Source organism: Apteryx rowi, unplaced genomic scaffold (assembly GCF_003343035.1).
Source record: "Apteryx rowi isolate R43461 unplaced genomic scaffold, aptRow1 scaffold_1, whole genome shotgun sequence".
NCBI lineage: Eukaryota > Metazoa > Chordata > Aves > Apterygiformes > Apterygidae > Apteryx > Apteryx rowi.
Genome location: NW_020447196.1, coordinates 1,230,856 through 1,255,441, shown reverse-complemented (window position 1 = coordinate 1,255,441; position 24,586 = coordinate 1,230,856). Strand labels below are relative to the sequence as shown.

At 40.5% G+C, this 24,586-nt stretch overlaps 1 protein-coding gene across 2 annotated transcripts in view; it reads right to left on the bottom strand.

Annotated features, from left to right (window-relative positions):
- The window catches only part of LOC112963351 (vacuolar protein sorting-associated protein 35), a 76,917-nt gene that overhangs the window by 50,295 nt on the left and 2,036 nt on the right, over nucleotides 1-24,586 (bottom strand). For both annotated transcript variants that reach the window (XM_026060307.1, XM_026060298.1), the window contains exons 2-5: nucleotides 8,187-8,277; nucleotides 6,498-6,936; nucleotides 3,180-3,751; nucleotides 1,071-1,176 (exon numbers count right to left, since the gene is read on the bottom strand). In XM_026060307.1, the coding sequence (XP_025916092.1) occupies nucleotides 1,071-1,176; nucleotides 3,180-3,751; nucleotides 6,498-6,936; nucleotides 8,187-8,277 (1,208 nt within the window). The remainder of the gene's footprint in view (nucleotides 1-1,070; nucleotides 1,177-3,179; nucleotides 3,752-6,497; nucleotides 6,937-8,186; nucleotides 8,278-24,586) is intronic.

The following is a 24,586-nucleotide window of genomic DNA, read 5'->3' as shown; positions in this document are numbered from 1 at the left end:
TAATGACTATAACACCAGTAACTGTAGCCACTCCACAGGCTGCATTTCTCGCATGTTGTAAATTCTCCCCCATGCCATCCAGTTATATTAGTGTCCCTTGGGATGATTTTTAAACACCATCTTTTCTGTTATTGCATCATCAGGCTTACACTTACTAAGCTGTATTTGTACTTAGATCAGCCTGTAAATCAGACCTTCTTGTTAGATAAGTAGGCTGAAGCAAGCTGCAGACTTCCTATAAGTGAAACCTAAATGTAAGGTCAAAATAATTACAACTTTTTCCCTTCTTTCTCTTTAATGTGCTGTTCAGCACTGAAAAAAAGATTATGGAGGCTGCCTGACCTAATGAGCTTTGCTGGCTTCAGATGTTCTGAATCTGTCTGAAGGTTATAGCTTTTTCTCACGACTCCAGCTCTGGCCAGAACCGTTACATCAGATGCAGAGAGCCATCACCCAAGATCACAGTCAGGAATCTGAATAAGATGACTGGTTTCAGTCCCAGGTCTTAAGAGCCTTGGAGGGAGCGGGGAGACGTCAACAGAAGGTACAAGGAGCCCAGCAACTATGATAGCCCACAAGGTCCTGATGATGACAAGAGGAATGGAGGGATCTGACACCCTACCCACACTCTCCCTGCTCTACTATCCTAGGCCAAATTTTTCTCTTATTGCTCTGGCCTTCAACTCTCACCAGCTTCTCCTACAAAGCCTAAAGCACTGAGAGGAAGAGTGGCATGGAAAGCGTATAAGAAGTGTAGAGAGGATATTCATAGCATGTACTACGAATAAACACACTAGATATGTTTGCATCACGTTTTCCTGCAGTCAAGCCTGCAGACTAAAAAGCAGTGAGCTGGTATCCATCGCTCCCCAAGCTGCTGCAGGAGAGTGCTACCGAGCCCCGCAAGCCACGAAACACCCGCTCACCCGCGGGCTGCGGCAGGCTTGTACCTGCCTCACCCGGGCACCGCGGAGCTGCGTGAGGAACAGACAGCTCTAGCTCACTGGGTAACTCCACTTCTTCATGCCTTAGCCACCACCTGCAGCACAGCATTAGGGACAGAGACTTACCCCCCTAGTACTTCATGACGACACACAGAGTAGCATGTTGTCACCTCCACTTGCTTGACACTCACGATGCGATGTTCAAAAGGAGCCGGAGGAGAAGGGCTGTCGTCTAAAGAGGAGACAACCCAGTCATGAGGTGTTCTCTCCACAAATCACTGCACTCAGTGTCAGCACCCTCACACCAGCGCTTTCAGTCCACAAAATAGCAAACACAAGGTGATGCGTGTAAGTATAATGAGAAGTCTCAACTGCCTAACGTGCTCCTGGCATCCTCACACTCCACAGCTCCACAAAAACCACTCTTGAGCTCCCTCCACCTTCACCACCACTGTTCCTGAAGGGATGAACCCAGTTTCTCAGAGAGGCCTGGCTGAAGCAGAGCCGGGATTGCAAACACACAAGCGCAGCTTCTCCCCTCCCCAGTGCTCAGCATTTCTGTGGCTGTAGGGCTCTAGGGAGAAATACCAGGGGGTCAGCACAAACACCCACATAATTCAGGCCCAGACAGCCAACTGCTGATAAACTGCTCATGCAAACACTCTAAACAGAACTTCAGTAAAGTGCTTTAGCAAAGCACTACCCTCTCTCCCATCTTTTCTCTTTGCTTCACGTTCCTCTACCATCCCATCGCTTTTTCTTCTGCCGAAATTCAAACAAGCACTGAAGCACCTGGATAACACTAGGCGTGCTACTCCTTTGCTATTTTTAGGAGAGGAATCTAAGTAAAATAACCAGAAACAATGGAATTATTTGTTAATTTAAATGATATTCAGTTAAGAACACATGCTCGAGTACTTTACTAGATGAGAATTTCAAGAAAATATTTTGCATTTATAGAGAGCTGGCAGAAGCAAGGTGCTGACAATATCCAAAAACCTCTGTTGCTTCAAGTGAGGAACTTCTACCATTAACACCCTTTTACAGACGAGGAATAAAGGCCCACAACTTAGAATAGGATTCTTACCTCCTGACTCTCAGCCTCTGCTTTTTAATATAGTAAAGTTCTAGAAGATCAACATCTTAATTTATCCATTAAGAGAAGAAACCACCTTATAAAAATATCTGGAAGTTTAAGAACTACAACACTTAATCTTCTTTAATCTTTATACAGCAACCGGAAAGACCAGCACGAACACCCAACGCTGATACCCAATAATCATGACAGCATAGTTATTGGCAAAGTCAGGAGGCTTCTCCTGGCAGCAAGATTTTTTCAAACAATGTCCTAGCTAAAGCTGCAAACATTAACATTAAACTTGATCAGTTCTTGGGGAGATAATCAGTTCCTGGGAAGCTCATTCAATTAACCATGATACACTTAACATCCAAATTTTTCTAGGGTAAAGCCTCTAGAAACCTATTTGAGGGGTTCCACATTCAAAGCAATTGTACAATTAAACTCCAAATATTTTGTGCCACAATTTAACATGTATTCTGTTCATCTCCAGCCACTGCTGAGGAAGCCAGATCCAGGTCAGGACATCTACCCACATATGTACGTTCTGGGAGACATAAATATTTAACGTTGCCAGTAGAGAGTAGCCCTGAAACAATGCAATCAAGCATTCACACAGTAACCAAAGAGAGATCTGTGGGCAATAACATAACAAAGACCACAGCAAGTTACTCTTCCTATAATATTTTGCTGCCCTCTGAACTCCAATTCATAGTTGCTAGAACATACCTGAATTGCATATTCTTTATCTTATGGAATAAATGTTTTATTTCCCCCCACCCCCGCAAAAAAGGAATTTTTTTTGTAAAGAGGCACACTTCTGAATACACATATACTTCACCCAATTTTATTTTAAAGGAACTTTTTCCCMAAAAAACACCCTTTAAATGGACTTAAACTTGAAAACAGTGTTTATGTTCAGCCTGTATGACTGAAAACAGGAAAATTACTATTAAAGGAAACCCTACAAATGTGAATTCAGTTGTTTTCAATACCAGAAGGTCAAAAGTATATGTGGTATTTAAGTAAATGCTCTTGAACTTTAAAATACAGGTGGGTCTAATGAGTACAGCTCCAGTTATTATTGTATATATAACATACATGGGTAGCATAAACCTCAGCATAAATGTTTCCAAGAGTAGTTGTGAGCAACTTACCAATAATCATTTCATCCTGTTTAGGAAGCTCTTTGCTAGCTCCTAATGGCTTAGTCTTCTCTGGTGCCGTTCCTGTACACTGATTTGCATCATTTCCACTTCCTCCTGAAGATGCAAACTCAGACTGTCTCCTCTCAGAGTTGATATCCTTCAGGGATTCTTCTGCTTTGGTGGTTTCTTGATGGATTTTCACTTCTACTCCCAGATCTTTCTTTGACTCCTTTGCAGAGGTATTCTGTGAGGTTACGGGCTTGCATTTTAATTCTGACTTCTCTTCAGACTTTTTAGCTGCTTTGGACTTGCTCAGTAATGTCTGTTGTTTCCCTATTCGAGATGCAGGTTGACTTTGCTTATTGTCCCCTTTCACTTCTTGATTTGGCTCAGTGCTGGTGTTTTTAGGACTCTGATTAAGTTTTAATTTGTCAGGCAGCTGTTTAACTGCTTCTACTTCTGCTGGTGTGGAGGATGGAGATTTTGCTTTAGGGCTTTTACCTCTGTGATCATTTAAGCTTCCTTCCTTGGTCACCTCAGTCTGTTCTTTCGTTTCAGTCATATGCACACTGATGGATATCCTGCAGAGCAAACAGATGACATTTTTATGCAGATGATTAGTCTTGCTTTGCATAATTTGGTAGAAAAAAATGTTTACAGCCTTCTTAAATCACAGATTTCTATGATATTAAGGAAATTTAGCTATGCAATTCCCTTAGGAAATACTCACAGCACTTCGTGGGGAGCTACCAAAAAAAAGGCATGCTGATGCTCATTCCCTGTCCTAGTCTATGTATATGTTTGCCCTCTGCTGGGCACAAAATACGTCACACACCACAAAGCATGCAAGTCTCACCATCCAAAAGCTCATCCCCTTTTCACAGTTACTGCAGTTAGTCTAACAGACGACCACTCATTTGGGCAGACAGGTGGTAGTGATCACCTTCACAAGTTACAAGCTGAGTGTCTAAGTGTCTGACTGCTTGTATGGCTCTGCAAATCTGAATGTTTGTGTCCTAGCCCTCTTTCAGTTAGCTGACATTTGAGCATGCAGGTCTGTTTTTGTGTCTTCATATGGGATAGCATTCTTTCCACAACTTTGTTAAAAACATAACTTTCATAAATTATCTCATTCTGTTGATGTTATTTTTCTTGGCATTCCAACTACTGGGAACTTTTAATCTTTTTTTTTATATTACCGGAAAGAACATGGATTAAAAACCAAACTTCTATACTCTTAAATTCTGTCAAAGATATTCATGTGATAAAATTTGAGTCAGCTGTTATGAGGCTCCTGAACATAACTGAAGGCTAAAGTTGTATAGTAGATCTTATATAACAGCAATCAAAGAAAATCTGATGTCCAGGAGAGAATGCATCTCATTCTCCCCAAAGTTATTGCCTTTTTCAGTGGAGCTACACCTTATTACAAGAGACATTGTAAAAGAAATTGTTTCCACTTTTGCCTAACAAGGGTCTGAAGTTTCCCATTTTTAGCACCTTTAACACCCTTTGCATTGTGCTATGAATCTGAACTTCAGGGGGAGCGAGCTATCAGAGCAGCTGAAGGCAGCTCTGAGCAGACACCTCCGCTGCTATCTAGACAAGCCTGAACTCGACAGGACTCTTGGACACTTCTCCAAGCAGGGGAACACAATGTTCTTTCTGTGTTTCTGCATGGGCTTACAGACTTCACTAAAAGTTGTATTCATCTTAGAGAGGCATTTACTACACTTGTGTGCCTTCACACACAAACTCTTCATAGGTACCTATTCAGGAGGACTGCTGCTTCCCTGGGACTTATCCTGGGTTAGGTTCTGCCTTCCAGCTTTGCCTTGTCCTCCCTCCTCCACAAACCAAACTCTTCGGGGCTCTGACACCCTTTGTTCAAACCACCCAGCTGCTCCAGAGGCTGCTGCCTCTCCCTCCGAGTTCACTGCCTGGCATATCATCACCAACCAGCACTGATTTCCAAGGGGTAACATACATTTCAGCTACTGCTTCATAAACACCTTGAGCAAGGTACAGGTGGGAACCTCCAGGGCAGCACTAGGGCAGGCAGCTGAGACGGACCTACTCCGCTGTTTCCAGCAAGGTGCCTACAGCTCACGAGCCAGAGGCTAAAACTCATGGCCAAATACGAGAAGGCTCACGCTTTCAGTGTTATTACAGCAACCAGTTTGGACATAACAGTGTCCACAGACTGTACACAAAGTCATTCCTGAATGCTGGAGAAGTTACAGTAGTGAAAGCCTCTCCCACTCTCTCCTGCCACATCCTTGCACTCTCAGGAGAAAAATGTCCTTTGAAGGCCCCAGTCTCTGTGTTAAGACTATATCAATAAGTGAATCTTTGCAATGAGCCGTTTCTCACATGGAGCCACACACACTGACATCAGGACAACTTCCATTCATTTTGCTGATTTAGTCTTCACTCACGTTACTTTAAAAAGTCCTCTAATCCCAGTAGACATCTACCCATTTCACAGCAACATTTAAACGCCTTGCCTGTATTCACAAGTACTGACACAAATTCAAAGTATTCAAGTTAAAACATGCACATATAAAAGTAGTGCCACATTCTTGTCTGGCCTTCAGACACTGATTTGCACACACAAAGGTGTGAGTGTGAATAGACACATGAGGGTGTGTGAGAGTATACACAAACATACATAAACATACACATGCACACACTCCTTCCTATATACACCAGGCCATACAGAGAGGCATGGTAGTTAAAGGGGTTTTTTTTTGGGGGGGGGTATTAATAAATGCAATTATAAATTAAATTCTGAAGAAATAATTCAGAAGGAAAAGGATTGAAGGATGCATGTCAAAGGCTAACAGAGCCTTTGAGCCTAACAAGATTAGGCTAACAAAGATTAATGAAGGACAATCTGGCATAAAAGAAAGCCATCAAAAACACTGAGAAGGTCAAAGGAAACAAGTCACCTGGATTTGTGATGGTTATAAAAACAGATGAATTGGAAAGGAGTGAGTGGTTTATAAAGGTCCAATTCCTTGAGTTATCCTGTGTGGTCAGCCTACCATCTCTCTAGCACACAGAAAACTATCRTATCTAAAATACCTCATGTATTTACTCCTCTAACTCTTTAGCTTCATAAAAAATTAGAAGGGGCCCATGCTGCTTTCAGTTCTTTGCTTTATCYATTTGCAAGGTCCCACTGCTCCTTTTCCAGCACAGCCATTTTTCCCCTTGATCACACTTCAGCAGGCGATACCTTTTTGATAATCTATCTTTACTTTTTTTCCTTTTAATACATGCAATGTTTCAGATCACACAGAAAATTACCGACCAGGCCATTACCTGGTACGTGTCACTTCACACCCTGTGTCAGATATGGCCCGGGACGTGGAGGGTGCAGCTTCCCGAGAGGCTGCGCTCAGCCGCGCAGGTTTGGGGTCATTCTCTCCGAGTTTCTGATGAAAAAGCTGCCTGTGGTGCTCTTCTAGATGTGGGGCTCTGTCCGTATCATTTGCTTTAGCAGGAGTATTTTGGTTCCCTACATGATCTTGATGTACGAAGGGAAGGCCATTGTGTTGATTCAAAGCTTTGACAACAGCGTCCTTTTGTTGTTGATAAATCTTAGAGCTCTGTGTTTTGCCAGCACCTTCTACTGCTTGCGGTGGTGCTGTTCTCTCTTTGACTTGGGGTTTAGAGTCAACTTTGTGAGCTGTAGTGCTAGAAGTGTTCACCTTCTCACATGCTCCATTGTTTTCATCCAATTTTTTCCCACTTTTGGTCTCTGAATAAGACAAGCCATTAATAGTGAATAAGCCTTGACAAAAGTGACAGAGAAATAGAGGAGGAGTAAAATAACCCACCATCCAAAATAGCCTATGCAGTTATGGTGCCTGGAAAGCTCAGAAGAAACCCTCTGAAAGGTGCAAAATCCTCACCAGCAGGCTTGAGAGCGCCAATACTAATGTTCGTGGCTTAATCACAGGTTTGCTTTGCTAACTTTCCAGCAGTATTGCAGATAGAAGCTGGATTTCCAGAAAGCAAACAAACAAACAAAAAAGAAAACGTAAGGCTCAGCTTGCTGCCTTTCAAATCTGAAGTTACCCTGGGGGCAAACGTAGCAGGTAGTTCAGACACTGAAGTCCCAGCCAGGACCTGCTACAACCTCTTCTTGACCACAGCAGCAGAGATGCAAGGATCAAGACCTTAAGAGGCTTGAGACAAGGCCCCTTGCATTTTCTACAAAAGGACAAGAAGGTCCTTCAGCACCTTCTCATGACAGTGGCTGGGAATATTAACTGTGAAAATTTATAGTGTAATTTCCTTCAGGGTTCAACAYGCATGGGGTATTTGTTAGCAAGATTAGTTTACAGTCCTGTGTAGCTTTTGAGTCAGAACTGTGACTAGATGGCTGTTTTATTTTTGTTGCTTTCTAAATGAAGAAACAAAAAAGGGGATCTTCCATAATTTAAGGGATCCACTGGCAATTTGTGAAGCGGACAGTATGACAGGGCCTGTTCAACATCACATTCACCCCTGCTGCAACTTCACAGGCATTAATAATGGATGCAGCAGGGCAGTGCCCTGACAGATGCATCCTAAATAGGAATCTCTTCCCTAAGCCCTGACATGGCCATGAAATTTGCTGATCAGAAAAGATATTCCAATGTCAGCATGTCTCCCTTTCAGAGGGGGAGAGGGGAGGAGGGCTGGTTCAGCTGTGTTAAGGAAAAAGAATTGTATAGGTTTGTTATGAGATATTGCCACTACCTTCATGCTATCTCAGAACCAGTACTGCTCTCTTAATTCATCTCAGTGTAATTCCATAGCAAAGAAACAGTGTAGCCAAACAAAGGTGACGCATTGAGTTTGGTGAGCTTCTAGGTTTTTGTGGGGACCAATCTGGGGACAGGTGTTCTTGTGGAGGAGGGAAGAACATCGCCGTATTTTTCTAGTACTTGTGGATGCAGTTACCAGTCTGTCTGCTGCACATCCTGGAGTCAAAGCTTACAGCATGCCTGGAGTTATACATACCTTCCACTGGCTTCTTGCTTTCAGTTTGCGTTCCTCTATTACTAAGCACATGCTTAGGTTTTGCACCACTCTCTTCAGGTTTATCTTTGGCCTAAAAATAGCAATGGAATATAAAAGTAACATTTATGGCCAATGGTGTTCATTTCCCACAGGGTTCCTCTAGCTGCATAGGTATTTAGACCCTATAAAATGTGCCCTAACACCTCCAATCTGCATTTTTAGTTAACTATTGCCTTTCCTCCTCTTTTCCAGTATCTCTCCCCTTTTGTTAAAAGGCATTCTTGTAAAACAAGACAACAGAATAATACATTAGCTCACTACTTTCCAAAGTGTTAACTGTCAAAGACTTCGCCTGGTGTTACTCTTACTCATATACATTAAAAACCATGGGATGTGGAACATAAGATAAAGGATATATTAGAAAAGGAAATAATATTGTAATTCTGTCCCTTTTAGGCTGGTCACTGAAAGACAAGCAATGTTTATATAATATTATAAAAATTTGTCTCACAGCATCTAAGAAGATTATTCATGATTTGAGCTATGAGACAGGCGATACAGACAAAGAGCCCCTAGCTTTATGATAGCTCTTACGTATGTACCTTTATCGATGCTGGCTTTGGCATGGTTAAAAACAGACTTTTCTTTTGCCAGCATGTTTATTTTTAAACACATTTCTTCCACCAATTAACAAAACATAGAGGAGTAATACTTATGAAATAGCACTACTAAGCACTTTACATAGCAATACATTTGCAATCAAAACTAAATAACTAATATTTAGGAAAAAACATTACACAAAAATAGGAAAGACATAACATTATATTTCTTGGCTTCAATTATAGTTAAAATTTAATTATTTTTATAATGATAGCCTCCTACCCTTATTTACATAAGCAAGCAAGCAACATTTTCAATATTTCTGCACATAACTGATTACATCTCTGCTGCACATCAGCCCCTTCAGCTGTTAGTAAAAAGGGTTAAGGGATCAAGTTTTTCATGGTCCAACCTTCACTGATGGTACAGAAAATCCCGCTTTCCCCACTAATTAAAAAAAAAATCTAAATAATAAAGACAGTAAAATATCATTACCATTTTTATTACAGCTCTAATCAAACCTGCAACAATGACCAGGGGGAACATTATTCTTGTAAAATCCTATGTGCAAAGAAAGCCTTGAGAAAGTTTGACAGTCTAATGCTAGTTTTTGGGGTGTTTTTTGAAAATAAAGAGTTAAAGGTTTGGCTTCTATGAAGCTCAGTTCATAGTCTTTTATTAATTTGAAGCCTACCCAGCAAAACTTCTCCCATAAGCATTCCAATGGCATCCCTGGAATGCTGTCATACCCTCAGCAAACAACTTCACCCAAAAATCAAAACATGACCTCCTGACTCCCATCCCCATACTTAGTAACCTTGTGCAAAGCCAGCTCTGTGATAAGCAGCAATGCTGTTACAAAACAAAGGTTGGAAAACAGAAACAATCAAGTAGCAGATTCTTTTTGTGTGCAACCCCAGCGCAATTGTGGACCTCTTTGGACGGCTCTACACTGCTGTCATACAAGAGACTGCAGAACTGAAACACCCAAGTTAGCACATGGCTCCGCACAAGCTCATTTGTTTTTACATTCACCCACGCTTTGCTCCACATTACCGCAGCTAGATCAAGTACATACACCACCTCACTCTTTTAAACCTAGTTCAAATATTGCTTGCTACTCAGCAGCCGTTCTGTGACCAAAGTGCAGATATATCTTAAGGTCTTACAACTACTCATGCTCCAATTTCAAGACCTGCTCATGACSAGACACAAGAGGAGGACGGTAATGGTCATTTATCAAAACTGGAGTTAGCCATAAAACTGTCTGCTTGTCCAATATGCATTGCCTGTCCTACAACCGAGGCAGTGGCTAGAGCCCAGGTAGAGACCTACTCCTCACCCCAGGCCCTGGATAACCATCAGCAGGATCACCTCACTGTTCAGCCTCCATCTCCCCACCTGTAAAACTGGGCTGAGGTTCAGACCTCTGCAGACCTCCTCTCCTCCTTCGCAGGCCCTGGCGAGGAGGCAGCGCATAGCAGCTAGGTGACAACTCGTGCTGACCGTACGCTGGACTCCATGCGAGTCGTTCCACCAGCACTTCTCACACCACCTCTCCATCTGCATCCCTCCTTACTATTCTTTTCACTTGGAAATTGATAATCTGACCAAGAAATTAGGTCAACATCTTTATATTCATCTTCTTATGGCCATTTAACAWACTATGCGTTGTCAGTTCAAATCAGGGTGTAACCCCACAAAGAAGAGAAATGTATCTGTCTCCAAGCATTAGACAGTGGCTGCAGGCAGTAACCTGTTAAAATGCATCTTTAACCAACATAGATCAAACTTCAAAAGTTTTTTCATTTCTCCAAAAAGCTGTAGGACTGAAATTGGAACAGATTTCAAGTACAAACATCATCTCCATCTGGAGTTAAGGTTGATATCTGATGTATCACTTAATGGTCTCAATTCTAAATGAAATTCTTTATAAACTCTTCCCTATCCTTAACATCCCGCTCACTTGTCAGCCTTTGACATTCAAGAAGGAGACCAGAAGAACTCTCAGAAACCTTGAAAAGCTATGCTGGGGTCTAGTACTGTCCTGTTTTTGTAAGAGTTTAGGTGCACCTTCCACCCGTACATTTTACTGATTTGGTAAAAAATATTCAGAGTAGAATAGGAATGGACTTACAGAGGGATGGGCATTTGAGCTAAGTTCTTTTTGCTGTAGGCACAGCTCTACATACAAAGAGATCCTTGGAATGAACAAACATCCCAAATATTCCAACTCACACAGTTCCTCCCCTTCTTTCTCACAGTGAGATACAAGCTGTTGTGAAGACTCAAAGCTCCCAATAGCCAAAACTAATTCCAAATGCCTATAGCTTTTAAAAACAATGTCAATCAATTCTAAAACACAGTACCAACTACATACTGGTCTTGCCTGTTCTCCCTCTCACTGTCCTTAAGTGGCGGCTACGAACTGACATCTAGGAACTGATGCAAACTGCACTTGCAAACAGAGCAACTATTTGATTTGAGGAGCGGACAATGTCAATAGAGTTCATAAACTGGCTTAGACATCCAAGGACATATAAATCAGCTTGGTTATATGAACATAAGTCAGTATAAGTTTTAGTAACTGGTGTTCAGACCTCAAAAAAATCAATCAAGAAAATAGAAACGTCTTCCTTCAACAAATGCTTCCCAGTATGTTACTCCTACTTCTTTTCACCAGGGGCTCAATTCAGTCACTAATCTGAATGTCACTGCAGAAGCTGAATTTTCTTTTACAGTAGCAATCTACTCCTCATACTTATTAGAGGATTACCTGACCCACTTTAGGCGCATCAGACATAGACCTGCAAGGCTTTTTGAACTTTGTCTCTGCTTCAAGAGTTTTACAATTCAAAGGTTGCATCAGTAAGCTGTAATGGCAGTGCTGAAAYGAAATCCTGAATTACAGATGTTGTGATAAGTCAGCAGGAGAACTCAAAAGCCCTGATACTCCACAAAGAAAATATCAAGAATAGTAAATCAAAACCAACCTCTACAAGGATTTCCAGCAGACTCCCCTTCTTCCAGGGAACAATGCCTTTGAGAATAAAATCCACTACTTTCGAATTTTTTAATATTTCTCCCATGAATGTAATAACCTTATCCAGCGTATCAACCCTTTTCTCTATCTTTGCCAGCCTCTCCTTATGCTTCGAGGCATCTAGCTGGACAATTTTCATCAATTTCAATACTTCTGAGCATATGCTCTGGATATCAGCCTGGTGCGTACTGTCCAATAGTTTTAGGACTTTTTTCATTGCATCGGTCTCATCAGGAGCTGCCTGGGATACTGTTAGCTTGTTAATATCTTTTTCTATATCATCAATGCCTTTGTTAACTTGCTGCAGCTTGCCTGTCAGGTCTTCCTGGAAATGTAACAATTTGTCCACCTTTTCATTCAACAGATTCAGTTTTTTGTCCATCATGTTTAAATTGTTCACTTTTGTAGGCTGTAACTTAGTCACAGCATTCCCCTCTGCAAGGTCCAAGTTACTCGCAGACATTCTGTCCAGGTAGCAGGATATCGGAGAGATTAAGCTGGCTTCTCATTAATCATAAATTAGAGAACAAGTCTCTGAAAATTCATCTTCTTCGGTTACCCCTCTACCAGACAGCCTCACTTACTGGAGTTGCTAGAGCATGTCATTAGATAGCTACTGCACAAGAGACTTATTTTTGTGTTATCTACTGTGTGCTTTCAATGATGGAGTTAGTTTGGCACCAGACTATATTTTCTTGGGACTCCTTGACGTCATGAAACCATTTAAAATTCTTTCTCAAGTGGCTGTTGATAGGCAAGCATCTTAGCAATCGACAACGCCTGAGCAGACCTCTATAGGCAGAAGCATTGTTTTCACAACCAGTTTCAGCTCTGGGCTACAGAAAAGAACTTGTCAGAACATTTCTTTTTGTTATATAGGAAAACTATGAAAGTAGATTTGATGGCATTGTGTTAAGGCTTAGAAGAGTACAGCTTTGTAGCGCAGATGTAGAGCACCCGGCATAGACACAGGCTGTGCTCTTTAGGTTGGCTGGCACTTGAATTTAAAAATAGAGTACAATGACAAGGATCTGAAATGCATATCGAGCACCAGCATGTCTTTGTCAACTGAAACGTCTAAAATTAAATCTTTCTCCTAGGCTATGAAAGTGAATAGAGTTGGGAAAAAAAAATCTTCATGAGGGCACAGCAGAACTGCTCCAACTGTTAGCAACAAGATTATTAAATCATAAAGTCTATACAAAGAATTTACTGACTTGATTTCACTTCTGAAGTACGTTAGTGTGTATAATACAAAAGTTACATTCACTAGAGAGCAAGGAAATAGCCACTCTTAACTTGCATAGCCCCCACCGCCACAGCTCTGAGCGCTATGAACAGAGGTATCGAGAGATTAAGCCATTTGTCCAGTGCCAAATGCGACACTGGTGGCAGTAGCCCATGGGGGAGCCTGGTTCTCCCACGCCCTTTTTCCACTGTTGCATGTGCATAGAATAGGGGGAGAAAGCAGTAGGGAAATCCCACCGCAGTGGGAGTCCTGCTGCGACAGGGCAATGGAAACCTATCAAAACCATGGGCTTTGGGATACTGAGCATCCCTTTGCCTCCAATCCCTTCCTCTCATACTTTTTCAAAAGGAGCACATGGGAAAAAAATGTAGTTCTTGAAGTGAACTCGTTGTATGAGACAGGAAGTTGTAGAAATAAAAATATTCCCCTTACATGCAGGAGAGAGCCAGTAGTAGCAGTATTAGCATACCCTCTCAAGAAGATAAATTGTTCTCTTACTTTTGTAAGAGAGGAAAGTATATTTATTTTTACGATAAAAACACACTTTGATATGTCTGCCAAGGCCACTAAATGATTATAGCTGACTTGGTGGTCCACTAACCAGTTTTATCCCGGTGGCCTGGGATAATATTACRCAAGTTTTATGATACCCCATCAGCATATAGTGGAAAATTTTCCCCTTCCTTATATCACTTAGCATCTCACAGGTCAGAGATCTGTGAATGTATCTATGTAAATAATACATGTATATATCTGTGACTATACAGAAGATACTTAGGAGTAGAAGAGAACCAATACCTGAGCTGCACAGGTTTCAGAGCATAACACTTGTCAGCATTATATCCAGTCCTAGCTAATGTAAAGAAAACTACATTTTAGCTACATTGAAAGAAGTTGAAAGGAGACAAAAGAATTTTTAAAAGGCAATAGCTGGAGTGAGAGGTTGCAGAATAAATTGGAATTCAAATGTACAAGATACAGGAATCATTTTTTTCCTGTAAGCAACAAACTGGACGCTGGAGCCACCTGTTTTCCATTCATGCTTAGAAATAAATGTTAAGTTTCAGATGCTTATGAGGTGATAATTTTTTCTTCAGTAGAAATTCAAGTCAGGTTTTTAATTCTAATAAAAGTGACCAGCAGAAGAGAGAGTCAGTAAAACTCCTTAAACACTTACCACCAAATTATTTGATTTAACAATACTGCAAGAAATCTGTTTCCTCTGAAAAGGAAAAATAAGGTTCAGAAGAACTTGTTCCACTAAAATCAGCTTAATTCCTAGGGCAATTAACGAAGTTATTCTATGAAACCATCTGTAGTCCTATTTTTTTAGTACGATTTCTACATGGTTCAGGAGAAGAGAAATGAAGGGTTACTGTTAGTGTTCGTATAATCTTATTCCCGTCACCAAGCATACAAATGCAGTAAAACAAAGCTCTATCTTTATAAAGCACATTGACAATAAAAGCTTTGCCGCCCTGCTATAACATTTAAAGAATCAGATTTTTTTTTTCAAGCAAAATGCCTTTACATAATTAATTCTTTCAAGTCTATAAACATGCTTGATGACAAACAATCAAAATAGCTATCATTTTTACTGAATCAAGAGTACTAGATGGATGTTTTTCTTTTAGGGACATAAAGAAAAAGGTAGAGACTCGTTATATTTAAAGTCAGGCAGCTTGCAACAAATATTTCAATAAGGAAGTCTAGCCAGAAAAAGTCACTTGCATTGCATACCTGCACAGCCACCAGCATAGCCACCACCAGTGTGCTATTACGGGCAAGGCATGCAGTGCCGTGAAACAATGCAAATACAACGAAGATGCACGACTGGCTTCCACATTTCTTTCTGGGCAAATGGGAGTCTTGAAATCTTGAGCCTTATCAATAGCTATTTAACAATTCAAGCAAAAAGCATTAGTTTCCTTAATTACTATTATTTGTATAATCCTGATTTTCTGATCTTCCTCATGGTCAGCAGACTCTAATGGTAAATGCTGTGTGAAACAGAGAGGGAATTTTATAAAACAAAAAGGAAACCCGCAGGTTTATATTAGTTATACATGGAGACTTGCCAGACAAACTCGAGGGGCACAAAGCATCTCTCCCCCCTGCAGGCTCAGCCACACGGAAGAGGCTTTGCCCTCTAATACCTGCTCACACAGCACAGTGAGAGATGATCCATTATGGAGCATTCTTGCTACTTGCAGCAAATATTCCTTGTTAGTGTTGTCTGAGGTACAAACAGGCAAGATAAATCCAAAGGCGCCTCCTACTCAGATGCAGCTGTTCAGCTTATAACATTACTTGAATCCCACTGTGCACCCATAGGCACCTGCAAAATTATCAGTAGAATGAAGGACAGAGGGGAAGGAGACTTTAGCTGACCCATAATGAGAAGTTTTAAACGTCTGTCACAAAGTTAAGGTCAGCTTTTCTTTAAACCTCCTCCTCCTCTTCCTCCCCTTTTTGAACTGCTGGTAAAAGCACAAAAATAAAAAATGACCCAACGGATCTGACTGATTGTTTTGTCTTCAGGATGATAATACGTTCAAATACTGGCAAAAATCTTTTATTCCTTTTGCTTTGAATTACAATAGAAGGTAATTTTTATTCAGAACATTGATTTAGTGCCTAATGTTTGCATCTTGCTTCAGGAGCCAGAGGAGAGTATTCAGTTCCATTGAGAGTCTGACCCTTTTTTTTTTTCTTTTTCTTTTTTTTTTTTAAATAAAACTAAATTGCCTTGCTTCATATTGCAAATCACAGTACACCCATACTTAGACACCATAAGAAAGCGCAGTTATTATAAAAAATGGAATTGCCTATTAAATTCACTTTTTCTTTGTGAGGGACTATTGCTTATAATGACATTTTGCACTTACATACTGCTACACATGCTGCTTCATCTCCAGTACCCTTCAAATTACACCTGAAAAACCTGAAGTGTTACATGAGTAATGAAAACCAGCAAGTCCTGCAGGACTTCCATGCATTGCAGAGCTCTGTTCAGTCAGCCTGCGCTGTCACTGGCAAAATAAACAGGTCAGCCACAAGACTCCATCACAGCCTGAATGTAACACGAATAAGCTTTCTGGTGGTAACTGGTCTGCCATTAGTATGTACTTGTTTCTTGTGAGTAATAACAAATAAGCATTGTGGTATGGAGTGTGTAAGCAACTGCTTCCGCTTCATTAAGAGCTGAAACGAAACAAAAATCCAGGATGGCTTTAAGATATTTTCAAGCTATCAAGTATCTCAGAGGTAGCATAGAAAAGGGATGTGAATGCTGGAGAACCAGAACTGCAAGTGACCTTGAGCTGTGATGCCAAAGAGGCTTCTGTTCTCAAGGGGGAAAATGAGTGTTTATTCCATTTTGGCTTCAACCCCACGCACACTCTCCCAGTTGTGAGAGAGCTGTCAGAAGACAAGAGAAAAATTCACATTCAACACAAAGAATGGTTTAAGAATCTATGATGTGACAGTCGAGTTATGATTCCTCCTCATTAGCTCTGACCAAAGGAAGGAAAAAAGATGTGTCATAGGAACAAAGATGGGGTGATGGGAAAAATCAAGATCTACAGCATGTACTAAAATGACAGCCGAGGCTTATATCCTAAACAAGAAATGTCACAGAGGTTAAGACCAGCTGCTCACACAGATCATCTCATTAGATTAGTGCATTGCTTCCAACAACACAGAAGAACTGGAGAGGGCTTAAAATATGTAGGTAAATAAAAATTAACCTTTTAAAAGGTCTAAGCAAAGCCAAATCTTTCCAGAGAGTTTGGGGGCTTTGGGAGAAGTTTGCAATGGCTGCGCTGTAACAGAGTTCTAAGGAAAGAAAGAATTAAATGGGGCAAACATTAGGAGCTTACAAAAAGCAAAAGCCAGCAGATAAGCTCAAAACAACCTGGCCACGTCTGCTATATACATCTCAGGCGTAGAATTTATTAATAAATATCATTTACATATTTCCAAACCAGCTGGCAGATTTTTCAAATTATGTTGATAATTTACTTAATTCACATCTAGTTACTGCAGCTCATTAGCACACATATCTTAATTTTTCCCAACAAATGAAGTAACAGGTACCTAAACTTTTGAAAAATGAAGCCTTACCAATGAGTAATCTCTCACCACCAGCATGTCTCCTAGAAACATGAAAGATAATAAATCATCCTCACAGAGTAATGGTGCAGCAAGAGACACCAATTCTCATGACAAATGGCAAGTATTCAAATAGGCATCAGCTTTAATTTGGAGCAATAACCTCCAAGGACAGAATATGCCTTAGAGTAAATCTATCCACTCCAATAGCTGGATTTCATACTTAGAGGAGACAAAATTTTCATCTGTCATATTTGGTGGTGTACTAGGAACTGGTCCATACCTGCTTCAGAAGGCCAAGAACCCAACATTTAACTCATTACTCATGTCAGCTGTTGGTCGAAATCCACCTGTGCAGTAAAAGGGTCTATAAGGCACTATCGGTTTCCCCAAGCAACCCTGGCATGATATATTTAAATATTGCCTAGTGCACAACAGTCTGACTTTACCGTAACATCGTATCAACTAAATCTTAACAAGCGATATATACACATTTTTCTTTTTATGTTTAATGATGGAAAACTGTCGATACAGTAAGTTACAAAACACTCTCTTGCTAGCCCTCACTCCCCCCCACAGACACCTTTTTATTCCTTTTCAAACAACTGAATCTAAGTACAATGCTCCTAGGCACTGGCCCAGCTAAGGAGAGGTTAATGAATCAGGGATCATGTGTAATATTTTTAATGCATCTCTGTCAAGCAGCTGACAGCAGATAGATGAACAGATCAATTATAACATTTCATTTACATCAAAGTGATAAGATTTCTAGATAATACTGTTTACCGTTTGCCCACACAGCTTAACAAGAACCCTTAAATCCTTCCTCCAGGTTACTCTGCCTCTCAGGAGGCCAAAAAAGCACCTGTTGCCTGTTCACATTTACTTGCTTGACTCTAGAGCTTGCACTCACCACTAAGTCTGCTGTCCACAGAAGCTACCTTAAGAAGCTGGCTCAAATCTTTAATTTTCATCTTTTCCAACTATTTGTTCACTTCCCTAAACAGCTACTGAAATATTTTACCAAGAGAAAACTCAAAACAGAAGGCAGCTAATCAGTAATGTTTTCCCGGTGCAGTGGTAACACTTCACACCCCCACTCCACTGCATCTTCCCCCAAAGAGCTCTCCTCTGGAAACTGAACGCAAGTCATATCGCTGGTTCTACTTTCTTTGAAATCAGTGACATTAGATCAAATGCTGTCAGTCCCCAGTAAAGCCTGCCTGATTCAAACGGGCAGCCGCAAAAGCTGTCTTTGGATTCAAGAAGCAAACTGTTTGGCCTCTCATTTGCAAGGTGCTTTTGATTTTCACTACTATTAGGAGCTCAGCAGAGAATTCTGCAGCAGTTTTTACACCTGCCAAGAGCAGCTGTGCCTAGGTCAGTTTGCTCAGGTACAAGTAATTGCAAGTCAGTAGGCATCACACTGTAATGCAGAAGAGTAGCCTTGACTGTGCACTAAGGCCAATAAGAATAAAACCACTAAAAGCAAGTTCTTGTCAGTGAAGCGATGAGACAGGCCTCTGAATGTATATAGGAAACAGATCTGCTACATAAGAAAGGGTTATTTCTAGTCAGTCAACTTTTCAGACATAATCCAGAGTTCACTCCAAAGCACACTGAAACCAGCACAATCATTCTTGCTGACTTCAAAACTCGCTGGCTTTGAATCAGAGCCCTCATAGTAGTCTGCTTTGCCAGCAACACGTTATTGTTTCAGAAGATGGAAAGTCACCAAACTGCACTGTGCTTTGTGTTATCTTTTGTTCCCTTCCTACTTTGGAAGATCTTCTTTTCAGATCAAGTTTGAAAAATTACCATAAAAATGCACACAGAGCTGTACCAACTCGCTAATTTGTAAAAGCCATTTCCAACTTCAGCTTTCTTAATACCAGAACTGACATTTGCTTTCTAATTATACCTATCTGATTTTTTTCTTTGCTCCTCCACTCACTTTTCTGAGGTTGATAGGTGATAATACTGTGCCACTGGCTGGTCTTCTGCCCTTCATAGCTACTGACTGAGGAGTATGATCACCTGGAATGCAGTTTTGCATTGCACTAAGTGTCCATGTGTATCTCAAATTGAAAAGCAAAACACAGTTTCCTCAAATCACCATGAAGCCTTGTTTCAGAGAGACAGACTGCACTGGAATTAAGTGACTGAAGCATTCAGGTACAGCCACACGAGGGGTGAGTTCACCCACAACAGCCTCCAGCAACTCAAATATTTCCACTGGACTCCAGAGTGCCTTGGCTGCTGGCACACACCTTTGGAAACTTTTCCCAAGGACTCACAAGAACAGTTAATGCAATTGTTTCACGCCTTGTGCAATCCGGAGACTCAGTTATTGATTTCTTCTCCCCCTCATATTTCCCTCTAACAGTTGCAGCTGTGGTACAGCAAACACCAGGTTCTATGCTCAGTGCTCCTTGCTAATCATGTTTAGCACAGGAATCCAACAATGCAGGCGGTGGTGTTACAGTTCCCCCCCTCCTTTTTTTTTTTCTATTAAAAAGAACATTTCTTGACATTGCTATTCCCCATTAATAACCAGAGAAACATGTTAGGGAAATTACAGATCAAGCAGATTATCATCTCTCCTATAATGAAGTTTACTTTATTGCCATATTCATCTGCTGATTTAGACCTCTATGACATTTTGATTTGACGTCATTCATGAACACAGGAATACTTCATTTCAGGCTTAGTCTCAACAATGCAAGCCCTGCTTTGGAAAGGATTCAAAGAGTCTGGGTACAAAAGCTGGGTGATTTTACAAGTTCTTGCCATAATCAAGTATCCACACAGAAGCAACTCTTTCCCTTTAGGTGAAGGTTTGAAGGTCTGGTGGAAAAAAAAAAACAAAAACAAAAACAAAAAAAACCACTGCATCCATTTCAGATGTGCAAGAGATCTTCAGCTAGTTTTATAATGGTTTTCAATGACTTGGAAAAAGATAAAGGAAAAATGAAAGAATGTCATCTATGGATTTTCTTAAAGAAAGAAAAAACCATACTGCATGCCAGCAGAATTGCAGAAACTAGCTAACAAGAGGCTCCCAAGCTTTCCACAGAAAGGAATGAGGGGGCACTCTAAAGTTTGTTTATTCTCTAAAGCAGTGCCTTTAAAAACATGTGGGTGTGAACCAAAAGCCTTGAGTTAGGGGGCCCCAGTGATATGCTTAAGCACAGTGATCCATTTCTCCATCTGAAGTTGATATCCCAGTATGAATATCTACTAAAATAGAAATCCAAAGCACCATTAATACTAAATGGATCTGCAGCCATTTTCACTCCCAGAATAGCAAATACTCCTTAGAGCTTTTTCAGGAGGCTTCTATCAGAGCTCAGGAAGTTTTGTTTCCCCAACTACCTTGCTACCATAAATCAACAGTCAACATACTCCAGAATATTAATTTTAAGCAGCTACATACAGAGTTCTCTACACATCTAAAGATTTACTGCATTAAATCAACTAAACCATCATTTCTGCAATTCTGCTATTACATCAGTGACAAATACATTTTAGCTGGATTGCAGAGCCAGTGGTAGTGCAATCCCAGATACTCTGAAAAGCAACAACAGACTAGAAAAACAGCACCAAGTCCTGGCACTGTAAATCAAAATCACTCAGAGACCAGCAAGCAAGTAAAGCTTGCTGGCTATATATTTTTTAGATTTCATATCAGTCGATATCAGGAGCAGTAGTCACTAAAAGGCAGTAGGGCAGTGCCAGCCATACATCTAGCAACAGTACATCAAGATCTTCTCAGTGTGAGAAATTAGGAGATTATTTGAAATGCTAGGCAGGATGCTAGAGAAGACTGCAGTAATATACTGCAAAGAGGTGAGCACCTTGAGAGCAAGTTACACCTGGCAAGAGTTTACCCATACAGCCCATGAGAACAGGGAAATACAGAGCTCCAGTAGCTCTTGTTGAGCCACAAAAGGAAGGAAAGAAACACTTTGCAAAGGTTTCTGAAACTAGTGAAGAGTGGATTTTATGAAACACTGCATTGACCATAATCCATTGAAGAGTACAACAAAACTAGCTCAGTGCCCATAGCAATGACTAGCAACCTACTACCTGGCTTAGCATCACTCTGTGATGGCCATGGTAAGAATTGCCCTGTGGAGCTGGATGACCCAGTCAGTCATTTGATAACTCGTGCCAACATTTTCTGGCCCTAAAACATATAAATCTCCTTAAGCCAAACCTATAAACAAGAAGGTGAGTCAATCAGTCATCAAAAACATAGCAAATTATATTTTTGCTATAGCAAAAGAGGTCAAGGAAGATGCAATTCAGGCCGTGGCAATTCCTAAACAGATGCTGAGATTAGCTATGACCCAGAAGCTGAAGTTCCCTACACTGGGTTCTGGGGAACTTCAGCTGAAACTGGAACAGGAACCCACCAAGAAAATGTCCAGAACAGAGCAATTTATAGAAACAGATATTTCTTCCTGCTTCTGCCTAGGCCCGTAAAATCCCAGTGAGCATACAATGACAGCACTGAGAGGGATCAGATCTCCAAAACAAGCACTCAGGAAAATACATGCTTGAAGTCAGACATATGCCTAAATAAGTTGGATGAACCAGAAGACACATGTAGTGCTCCAGCCTGAACACCAAACTGCGGGGGCAAACAAGAAAGGGAAAGGTGAGCCACAAATATAGGAAACAGCAGAAGAACCTGCTACCTCCTGCTACCTCAATTCAGCCATCAGAGAAGGTGAAAACAAACCTGCTTTGTAATGTCAGGGACTATATATAGTTCGCTGCTCTTGTTTCTGAGATATGAAGTGTCTGAAAGCATACCCAATAGAGTATATTTAGACTGAAGGACACTATACACTGGTACAAAATTCAAATTTGACCATATGAAACCTTTATCTGAATTCCCACAAAGCCTGGAAAAACAGTGTCAGCAGCTGAGACAGAAGGTTTTTAACCATATATTTTTCTAAAATCCCTAATCCTCAAAAACAGCATACTACTTTCACAGATTTTTTCAGTCTGCTTGCCCTTCTGCTAGCTCTCCTGAGCAGTCCACAGGTAGTCTGCCAAAAGTCTAGACCCAAGGCTTGCAGTTTCAGGGCCTCCACAGTATGCAGATTGCCCCAGAGGGATCCCAGATCTGGTCAGCTGAATAGAGGAGCAACTCCCCAGCTAAACAGGAGCCTGAACTGCAGGTGTCAAGGCCTGGTATCCACCAGGCCTATGCCAGCAGCTCTGTGCTCCAAGCATTAAATAGCTGCACAAAACAGGGGAGACAATTGTCCAGAAAGACATGAAAACAAAAGTAATTGTTGTGCAATGGAAGACAATCAGCACTGGATACACAAAGTTCAAGATGTGAACCAGGAGTACCTGAAGAGCTTCAGATAACTCTACACAGGACTCCTAGAAGAAATAAAGTATGAGTGACAAAACTGGCAAGATGCTACCCAAGAAAGTGAGGTGAAAGCATATCCCCTACCACAAATGAGAAGTGGAACATTATCATCAGGATTAGCATATGTGAAGGATTAGATAGCCTCAGATGTCTCATGAAGTGGCCATGTTCTAAAAGAAGGATCAGCTCCAGAAAGCAGGCAGAAGAGACACAGCAACCCCACCAAGGTGAAAAGGAATGATGTAGCTGAACATCAAAGCTGTTCAGCTCATGGGAAGGAAAAACTTGAAGTAAGTATAGGCAACTTGGTCTTCAAGCTTGTGTTAGAACATTTTTTTCACCACTTCTGCTAACAGAGTCCAATTAATTTTAGAAACACAGAACCTCCTCTTATTTATCAAGCATGAACAACAGGAAACACCTTCCATCATACATCTGAGCAATAACACAAATTTCTAGGCAATCTGTAAACACAGTCAGATCACTGTGTTGCCTAGTGCTAGAAGTCCTTCCATAACACAAGGATCAGCTGAGCCAGCCACTTACTTGAGTACAAGCGGCAGATCATCAAGTACTAAGCCAGAAAGAGACTACAGTCAACAAGCTGGCAAACAATAGGTTCTATGCTGCAACCACTGAAATTGGTAGTATAGGGTCATCAGCTCCTGGGACAGGCTCAAATCCAACTTTAATAAGAACTGCATACATGGTCCAAGGCACAATTTAGCCTTATATGTTTCTCTGCTGCTCATATTTTCCAAAAGCATCTTCCCCTTTATGCTGTTTCATAAATTTGAGTGAACAAAACAAAGAATAATTTTCCAAGAGATAAATACCATGAATTTGGTAAACTGGCCTGAATGATAAGATCCAATACAAGACATCCAAAACCAAGTTATTTTTTGATTCTTAGTTCACTGAGGACTCAAGAAAGCCAATAATAATTCAGACTAATTCTAGGATAGCTTTTCCCTCAAAGCATTTTCAGAAGAGATAGGTACCATTATCATCAATTTTACAGAAAAGGAAATTGAAGCACAGAATATGAGAGAATTACTCACAGTCACCCAAAAGGCCAATTACAGAGAAATCAAATATTCTGAACCTCAGTACAGCATTCATGTCACAGGGAAACACTAACTCTGCGTTGCACAGAGCCAAGGAACAGAAGGCCATGTAGACAGATAACTGACAGTTTTTCTTCCCCAGACACAACAAGTCTAAAAAAAACACTGGATCAGTTGCTTTGATGGTTTTAAAGCCACATTCTGTCAGGCCTTCCTGAAATATCTTTCATTTGCATTCCTCTTACAATGAGCAAAAAAATTCCTCAAAAATTTGTCTTAATTTTATGAACTGTCAAAAACAAAAGCAATTAAAAGAAATTCACAAGCCTGTATTTCAGGCTGTTTAATATCTTTCTTTAATAAAAAGTTGAAAAACATTAACAATTTAAACACACCATTATTTGTTCAGTGTGAAGAACAGTTGAGTAGTATATTCAATTAAGTTAGCAGACAATTTTTTTCTGCTATGTTGGCATAAATGGAAAATAAATGATGTGGCCCCAGGTGTATGACATATCTAGGCTTCTGGACAATTACAGTTTTTACATAATAAATAATATTAAAAAAACATATTGTAGTGTTGGCTGCATTAAATACTATACATTACATTAGATGAATTTAAGGCTTTAGAACAAAATACTAACCACTGAAATCAGTGGAAATTGTCATTTTATTCAACTGGGCCGAAATTTCATCTTTCATAATAACTGCTATTGATTTAGTGTATTTATTCCATTAGTTATTTATGGAACTAACAAGACTGCAAATATAAACTTTTTAAGGAAGCCCATTAGAGCTATTAGTGAGCTATTTTTATACATGCTCCTTGAACATTATCACATATACTTTGCATTAAGTTTGCTCGCATTTGTTTTATGCTTCAGTCTTGATGGTAATGGTGATTTCAGCAACTCAAAGCAGCGATAAATG